Genomic DNA, 9793 nt, shown 5'->3' on the forward strand with positions numbered 1-9793 from the left:
TCCATGTTGTGTATGGAGAAATTTGTTATTAGTTGATTAAACAAGTAGAAAAATCTAAAAGGAGGTAACTGGTGATCGTAATTATTGGGGACAGGGGAAGTAATTGCTCATCTTTCGGGAAGGGGATAAATAAATATATATATATATACAAAGACACAAAAGCTAAAGTAGTGAGATGAAATATGTACAGTGATGGGTATGTGATCATGAATTAAAATATATACTGAGACCAAAGTTGGTTTTGCGTTCATATTTAGGCATATTCTGTATTTTCCGATGGATAAATTTTCATTATTTAAACATTCTTATACAGAAATTGTTTCTTTGCACTGGTAGATGGGAAAAACTGAAGCATTAACCCTAAAAACAACGTGGCATACAAACACTATTATACAAAATCTACCTATGCTCACTAGGGACCCAAAAATGAACAACATTCTGAAAACACATAAATTCACCAACTGCAAAAAGCATCACAAATCGCTGAAATGACTTCTAATAAATGCGAAGCTTTACACAACAACCACGAAACCAACGGTTAAAAAATGTGGACGCCCAAACTGTGGAACATGCACCAAGCTACTGAAAGGCTCCGAATTCCTATTCAAACAAGGAGAGAGGTTCACAATTAACAGCAGCTTCACTTATGCTTCCGAGAATTTAATTTATATTATAACTTGTTCAGGTTGTGGGCATAATTATATGGCACAAGCAAGTAAGACATTGAGACGGAGAACCACACTACATAAGGAATAGATCCCGTTCCCGCAGTACAGACAGATTTCTTTGAGTAAACACATAGAGAGATGGGCAAGTAATATCCTACCAAACTTCACAGGTTTTCCCATCTATCAGTACAAAGAAACAATTTCTGTATAAGAATGTTTAAATAAAGAAAATTTATACATCGAAAAATACAGAATATGCCTAAATATTAACGCAAAACCAACTTTGGTCTCAGTATATATTTTAATTCATGATCACATACGCATCACTGTACATATTTCATCTCACTACTTTAGCTTTTGCGTTTTTGTATATATATATTTTATTTATCCCAATCCCGAAAGATGAGCAATTACATCTCCTGTCTCCAATAATTACGATAACCAGTTACCTCCCTTTAGATTTTTCTACTTGTTGAATCATCTATTTGGAAATTTCTCCATGCACAACATAGACTAAAATCTTCTTAAGAGAATACGAAATTTCAATAATTTCCATGTCATGATTAGCGAAAGTGAAACCGGTGGACAAACACAATACTCTTTCACTTATAAAATATATTAAAAAGTGTATTAAAACTATGTAAACTGTGTGCATTTTCCTTCTTTTACTATATATGTGTGTGTGTGTGTGTGTGTGTGTGTGTGTGTGTAAATGTGTGTGCGTGTATGTGTATATATATAATAAATAATATATGTATATGTGTGTGTGTGTATATACAGCCGACAACTGATGAAGGGTCCTTTCTCTGTGTTTGCTTGTCCTGCTTTCCATTTTTTTCTCCCGTTGCTTACATATTTAACTCTTTTGTTTATTACGTATTTCATATTGTTTACACAATTGGTGACGTCCTGTACTCATATATGCACACACACACACACATATTTATATATATTATTATTATTATTTGATTGAACGCTATGCATCCATTTCCAAGTATATATATATATATATATATATATATATATATTCAGGGTAACTAGCTCATGGCAACATGACTGGACCACTTACAATATAGATATTAAAGTGCAATGTCTGAATATCAACTTGTGTTATCAAAAACAACGAGTTTGATAAAATACATTTTGTTTCGCGTAGAGTCTCGTCAGGGATCAAGTTAATAAGTAAGGCTTATATACAGATATCTAGTCAGAAAGATAGCCAGCAGAAAGATAGCCAGCAGAAAGATAGCCAGCAGAAAGATAGCTTGGCTACACCGGTAGAAGTTAAGTAATGAATGGGGGGAGGTGTCAAGATTGTTGTGTGATATTAAGAGCTGAGGAGGAAGTGATGATGATGATGATGATGATGATGATAATGACGACGACGCCGACGGCGGCAAAGAAGAAGAAGAAGAAGAAGAAGAAGAAGAAGAAGAAGAAGAAGAAGAAGAAGAAGAAGAAGAAGAAGAAGAAGAAGAAGAAGAAGAAGAAGAAGAAGAAGAAGAAGAAGAAGAAGATAATGATACTGATGATAATGAAGGAGATAATAAAAAAATACACTTGATGGCAGTGGTCCTGAAAATGATGATCGCTTGTGGCTCCGGTATTCCTGAAGTAAAAGATCAAAATGGAAATGGAAGCATCCCTTTCATCGTCACTGCTTCCATCTCCATGTTCAACATCCACCGCCACCCGTTAATCACTGGTACCGGTACCACTAGCGCAGTATTCACTGCCACTAAAATCATCAACCTTTTTACTGTATCTTTCATTATCACCAACAATACAATCATCTTCATCGATATGAACGTCATCATCACAACCATAGCTCCCTCCTTTCCTACCACATTACACACCCATCTTTTTGTCTTATATATCATATAAAGAGCTCTCCTTTATTTACTACTTCTGTCTCTAACATGATTCCAGCCGAAACGAAATGTATTTTGCCAAATTTATTTTCGATAAAATACGCACAGAGACACACAAGCACAAAGACACACACGCATACAGAAACACACACACACACAAACACACATAGTCACATACATATATACATCCACCCACCCACACTCTTTCTCTCTCACATATACACGCACTCATACACAAACACACACACACATATATGTGCACGTGTTTGCGTACGTGTGTATTGCAAACAGAAGAATTAAAGAATGAATGGAAGATAGATTTCGATATATATATATATATATATATATATATATATATATACACACACCCGTGTATGTATGTATGTATGTATGTATGTATGTATGTATGTATGTATGTATGTATGTATGTATGTATGCGTGAGTGTGCGTGTGTGTGTGAGTACAGGCACAAGGATAGATAGATAGATAGATAGATAGATAGATAGATAGATAGATAGATAGATAGATGATGTGGAAAAATCAGTTGCTAACCCAGAGGGTAGCACATTATAACTGATGTAATATAACTACACCCCACCCACCTCTCACACCACCACAATCCTCCAATCTCATAAAGACGAGCAAAAAAGCGTATGCCGTTTGCTGTTTAGCTGTTTTACAAGTTCGTGCAAATAGCAGTTCTTTAGAAAATATATATTTATATCTAGACATAGAAGGAATTAGAGAGAAAGAAAATGCTCAATTAAAATGTCCTAAAAAAATCTAGCTTAGATGTTAACTTAAGCCGCACTTTGCAAAACATTTAAATTTTCTGGTAATTAATTGAGCATTAAACTATTTTCGAGCTAAGAATACATCTGCATACTTAAATTGGATGTGATTTTAGACAAGAAACAATAGGAATCAAAGCCACACCTCTTAGTAAACTTTTGAATAAATTGGAGTACTATGGATATAATTGGCCAATGTTCCAATGTGTTAAAAAGGCGCGTGGGTTTGTTTCCCAATTAGTATTTGTTTTAGTGTGTTTTGTCTTTGCTGTCAACACTCAGTTTAAATATACAAAATCATTATAATCATTTCTTCTGCTGTTTTTCGTTTATCTTATTTTAATCATTTTCAATTTTGCATTTATCTTTCTCTCTGTGCTTTCTGTTTTCTTCTTTCTATTTTATTGGCACAAAAAAAAAAGGAAAAATCCGTTTATTTGTCATTGAGTAGCCTTGTTCGTGTTCGTCTCGTTTTCTTCATCTTCGACTGGTGAAGTTTGTTGATGGCATCAGAGATGAGACAAAGATCGGCTCGAACAAAATTGACAACTTGGCTAATGGTTGACAAACTTTCGAGAACCATAACCGACTGTGAATAAGGATCATAGCGCACAGTGAAGGGTCGTTTGATGTTCGAAGCAAATTCCCTGGAAAAATCAAAAACAGGAGAGATACAAAAGCATGAGAAATGTGGGCCTTTTTTAGTCTCATACATCAGATAAGAATTTTTTGAAAACTTCTACACCGATATAGCTTTTCACGCTAATTACGATAATAATGATGATTTGGAGAAGAAATTAAAAATAGTGAAATTACGAATCTGTAAAGGTAGGTTATTTTTTAACATTTCAACCAATTAAATACGACCATCTTTTGCATACCGGATGCAGGAACTGCCGTATATTCCCATAATAGCGACATATTGGACCAGTATGAGAGACATTGCAATAAAACAAATTTAAATCAGGATGGAGAAACAAGAAATTAAAAACCATCATGAGAACAGGTGTGTTTAACGAAAAAACTGACTGTCCGATTCTACAGAGAAGAGGTGCAAATAAGCCAACACCACTGAAGCTGATTATAACAACTACATGAGGGAACTGTGGGCAGGGGATCTACTTCACAACCCAATTGAACGTTCGTCAAGATAGATGAACGATGTACTCCAGGTGGAAATAAAATAGAGATAAATTGTTGTGAAGCCGACAAGATCCCCAACACTCCGTAAGACTTATAACTTCTTTAATGACTGGCAACAAATGGACAGCCTTCCAGTAGAATAATAATGTAGCTGATAATAACGAATGGTAACAAATATAACTGTATACAAATCAATTATATAGTATTGCATACCTGATTTGATTTTGGGCCTCTTTGAAAGATTCACTGACAAAATAGGCATCCTGGTATGTGGAAACTTGACATTCTTGCTCAATGACTTTGTCAGGATCGAACGGCTTTTTAATGGCTGCGTCTGTGAGAACATGCTGCCAAAATAATAGATAGATAGATAGATAGATAGATAGATGGGTAGGTAGGTAGGTAGGTAGGTAGGTAGGTAGGTAGGTAGGTAGGTAGATACATAGATACATACATACATACATTCATTCATACATACATACATACATACCATACATACATACATACATACACACACACACACACACATACATACATACATACATACGTGAGCAAAAAATGCTTCTGCGAAGAACATTAAAGACAATAGAAAAACCTGGCTAAGTTATATGTGAGACAGAAAACGTGGAGATCTATGATCACCAACGCCTGTAGACATGGCACATAAAAGAAAAGCTGCAATACAAAATCTTACCTTGAGTTCTCCAATCGAAGACAAGAGACCAGCGCCATACACTCTGAGCTGACCATTCTCTCGGCACAATCCGAATTCAATTGTGAAGAAATAACACTAGGGAGAAATGTAACTCGGTCATAATTTAAAAACGAAATAAAGACAGAGACAGAGATAGATAGATAGATAGATAGATAGATAGATAGATAGATAGATAGATAGATAGATAGATAGATAGATAGATAGGCAGACAAACAGACAGACAGATGTGTGTGTGAGAGAGAGAGAGAGAGAGAGAGAGAGAGAGAGCGAGAGAGAGAGAGAAAGAGAGAGAAAGAGTGTGTGTGCGTCCGTGAGCACGCGAACATCTCAGAAATAAATAGCCATTCCTCATCATACCGTTTTATCTGAGGGGGCATTACTTGGTCCGTCAAATTTGTTAATGTATTATGCACAAGGCATGTCTACTAAATGATAAATCCAGTATTTAAATGCATCAAATGACATTATTTTGTTTCAAGAAATAAATCTATCAAACATGATGGTGTATATCTACTTTTGAGATGTCTCTATATATATGTGTTTGTGCGTGTGTGTATGCGTGTGTGTGTGTGTGTGTGAGAGAGGGAGAGAGAGAGAGAGAGAGAGAGAGAGAGAGAGAGAGAGTGTGTGTGTGTGTGTGTGTGTGTGCATGTATGTATATATGTTTATGTGTAGACAAAAGATAAACAATTATGGGTATCAGTAGTTCATTTATATGACATGTTACACGTACATATTTAAGTTACAAGTTGATGATACTCCTTTACATCTGTTTCAAATACCAGGTGACTGGTTGCTATAATGCATAGTATGCAAACAAGCTTATATAATGGGGTAATAATTATACACGCCAAATATACAAAAAAGCAGAAGTATTACCGACTCGAACACGAGTGAAAGTAAAGGTGTAGTAGGAAAAAACATAATAATGATAAAGATAACAATCCTTTCTATTAAAGACGCAAGGCCTGAAATTTTTTTTGCGGGGAGTAGTCGATTACATCGACTCCAGTGTTTCACTGGCACTTGATTTATCGACCCCGAAAGGATGAAAGGCAAAGTCGACCTAGGCGGAATCTGAACTCAGAATGTAAAGATGTATGAAATGCCGCTAAGCATTTTTCCCAGCATGCTAACGATTCTGCCAGCGCGACGCGTTAATGATATTTCGGGTCAATAAACTGAGGACCAGTGAAGCACTGGAGTCAATGAAATCGACTAATCCCTTTTCCCCAAATTTCAGGCCTTGTGCCCATAGTTGAAAGGATTATTAGCATCATCATCATCATCATCATCATCATCATCATCATCATCATCATCATCATTATTATTATTATTATTATTATTATTATTATTATTATTATTATTATTATTATTATTATTATTCAGTAGTCTTATTTTTATCACGTGCTTTCAATACACTATAGAGCGCGGCTCTGTATGCCTTGGGTATGTGCTGTGGTTTACTGTATTGAAAGCGTTTTAGGTATGATGTGTGCAGTGCCTAGCAGTGCTATGTTCTGTATGTTCATACCTAATGTACCTACTATGATAGGAATTGTTTCTGTTTTTAGACTACACATTTCAGTTACCTCTATTTCCAAAAGTTTGTATTTTGAAAGTTTCTCCGTTTCTTTTAGAGAAACATTGTCATCTGTTGATATTGATACATCGATTAGAAAGCATTTTTCTTCTTGGTGATCTCTGACAACTATATTCGGTCTATTGGCCTTAATTTCTGTATCTGCGTGTATTGGCATATCCCAGAGTATGGTTGCTTTCTCATTTTTCTGTGACTTCTTCTGGCGTATGCCTATACCATCTTTTTCTGTTGTTATTCCATAGTGTTGGCATAGCTTCCAGTCTATATAGGTCCCAGCTTTGTCGTGTCTATGAATGTATTCCTTCTTAGCCAGGACAGTGCAGCCAGAGACAATATAATTTATTGTTTCTGCTCCATCTTCACATATTCTGAAATTACTTGTATTTCTTTACATTGCATGTTTTTGGTAATTTATGGCGGGAAGGCTTTGATCTTGTGCTACAATTAAAAATCCTTCAGTCTCTGTTTTGAGTTCTTAGCTTCTCAGCCAGTGTTGGGATTTTGCTTTGTCTATTTATTTTTTGTTTAGTTTAACCCAATATTTGCCGTGAAGGGGCTTTTCTTGCCATCGTTTTATCATGATCCGTTGCTGTTCCAGTTTTAGTTTGGAGTTCAGTTGTTTTACAGCTTTTGTTGTTTCTTCTTTTCTTTCGTGGTTGTTAGTTATTATGACTTCTATTTTGTTTTTGTTTTTGTTTTTGTTTTTGTTTTTGCCAGCTTCCTTAGAGACTGAAAACAGTTTTTTGTCTTGTTCGTGCTTTGTGGCTATTTGTATTAGTTTTCCTTGCTTCTGAAGTAGGTATTTTTGTAGTCCTATGGTGGTCATTTTGTAATAGTTTTCTAGCTGTATAAGGCCTCTACTACATTCTATACGTTGTATATATAACCTTTCTATGTCAGATTTTGGGTGGTGCATTCTAAATGCTGTCATCATTTTTCTTGTTTTCCTGTCTATTTTGATTAGTTCATTTAGGGTCCAGTTAAGGATATTGTAGCTGTAACTTATAGCTGGAATGGCTAGAGTGTTGACACCTATTATCTTGTTTTTCGCATTGAGCTCTGTTTTCAGTATTAATGTAACTCCTCTATACTATTCTTTTCTTCTTTTTCATTTGTGTGTGTTGTATTGTATCTAGTTCATTGATTTCTAAGTATTTGTATGTCTGGCTTTGGTCTAATTCTCTTATTTCATTTGCTTTAACTAGTGTGATGTTGCTACTCTTAACTAGTTTTCCTATTTTCAAGGCTGCTTTGGCACATTTTTCTAAGCCAAATTTCATGTTTATTTCTTTGATAAATCCATGTACTGTCTGTAGTAATGTTTCCAGCTGTTTATCATTTGTAGCGTACAGTTTTAGGTCATCCATATATAAGAGATGGCTGATTGTTTTGCCGTAACAGATAACGTGTCTCACTGGAATATTTCTCTTCTAATGGGAGTTGTAGCACTGTCTGCCATTTATTCATGGCTACCTTGTTTATGGCTAGTGTTTCTAAGATTCTTGTGTGGGGTATACTATCAAAAGCCTTTAGGTAATCGATTCAGGCCATACTTAGACCCTTTTTTCTGTAGCTGTCTTCAGTTATGGCTTTATTGATCAGTAGCTGATCATTACAGCCATATGAGCCCTTGCAGCAACCCTTCTGCTCTTCTGGAAACAGGTTGTTTTTTTTCAGATGTTTGCTCATTCTCTGTGATATTATTGCAGTAAAGGCTTTGTAAATTGTAGGGAGACAAGTTATTGGTCTGTTATTTTGTGGATTTGCCGTTTTAGTGGATTTGGGAATTAGGATAGTTTTCCTTTCCGTGAATTATTCAGGCATTGTCTTAGTCTCTGCCAGTATTTCGTTAAATTTCTCAGCCAGTTTTTTATGTGTTCCTATTAGGTATTTTAACCAGAAGTTGGGTATCTTGTCGTGTTCGGATGCCTTTCAGTTGCTTAGTTTTTGCAGTGCCTGGATGACCTCTTCAGTTGTTAGAGGGGTCCAGAGTTGTTCATGTGCTGTGTTCGTTGTTTTGATTGATCTTTTCTGAGTTTGTTCCTTCACCGACCATATTCCTTTCCAAACGTCTTCCACTTCTTCTGCCGTTGGTGGTGCATTGATCTGCATTTTATTTTTGCCAAGTTCTTGTTGTAATCTTTTGGGGTAGGAGTTGAACTGTTTGTTTTGTTCAAAGAAACGGCGTTTCTCATACTGGTGGATTCCTTGTACTTTGGCGAGGATATCATGCCTTAGCTGTTCTTTTACTTCAAGTGTAACTTGTTATGTAATTTTGTATTTATGTAGTATTTCTGTTCTCTTCTTGTTGCTTAGTAGTGTTGATTGTCTATTAGTTTCATTAAGAATTGACAGATCCTTTCTCGTATTTTCTTTTTTTTTTCTGGATATTATTTATCCACAGGGTTTGATTGGGTGGTGATACTCCTGTTTGGATGGGTTTTAGGGGGTATCCAACTTCTTTTGTGGCCACAGAGTCTGCTGCATATATTCTATCATTAAGCCTGGTCATATTGACGTTTGTGTCTGTGGCTGTTAGTTCTATGACGGCCAGGTTCTTGCTATTTATTATTGATGTTTTATCATCAATTTTAATTTTTGGGAGGTACAATCGATGGTCCATACTGAGATCTGTGGCTTTCAATTCTTTTATCATGCCCATTTTTAGAGTACCATAATCATTAGTATCATAATCATCAGTTTCACCTTCACTGTTTCCTTTATTATTATTATTATTATTATTATTATTATTATTATTATTATTATTATTATTATTATTATTATTATTATTATTATTATTATTATTATTATTATTATTATCATTATTATTATTATTATTGTTGTTTATTATTATTATTATTGTTCAGTAGTTTTATTTTTATAACGTGCTTTCACTTCACTACCGAGCGCAGCTCTGTGTGCCTAGGGTATGTGCTGTGGTTTGCTGTGGTACTCTCATGTTTACTGTATTGAAAGTGTTTTGCGTAGAATGTGTGCAGTAC

At 35.2% G+C, this 9793-nt stretch overlaps 1 protein-coding gene across 1 annotated transcript in view; it reads right to left on the reverse strand.

The window, feature by feature from the left end:
• Positions 1 to 1295: 1295 nt before the first annotated feature.
• LOC106875341 (tryptophan 5-hydroxylase 1) overlaps positions 1296 to 9793 on the reverse strand; it is a 35906-nt gene continuing 27408 nt past the window's right edge. The window contains exons 8-10 of the mRNA XM_014923432.2: positions 5168 to 5263; positions 4687 to 4820; positions 1296 to 3977 (exon numbers count right to left, since the gene is read on the reverse strand). Of these exons, the coding sequence (XP_014778918.1) occupies positions 3764 to 3977; positions 4687 to 4820; positions 5168 to 5263 (444 nt within the window). The 3' untranslated portion in view covers positions 1296 to 3763. The remainder of the gene's footprint in view (positions 3978 to 4686; positions 4821 to 5167; positions 5264 to 9793) is intronic.

Source organism: Octopus bimaculoides, chromosome 10, assembly GCF_001194135.2.
Source record: "Octopus bimaculoides isolate UCB-OBI-ISO-001 chromosome 10, ASM119413v2, whole genome shotgun sequence".
NCBI lineage: Eukaryota > Metazoa > Mollusca > Cephalopoda > Octopoda > Octopodidae > Octopus > Octopus bimaculoides.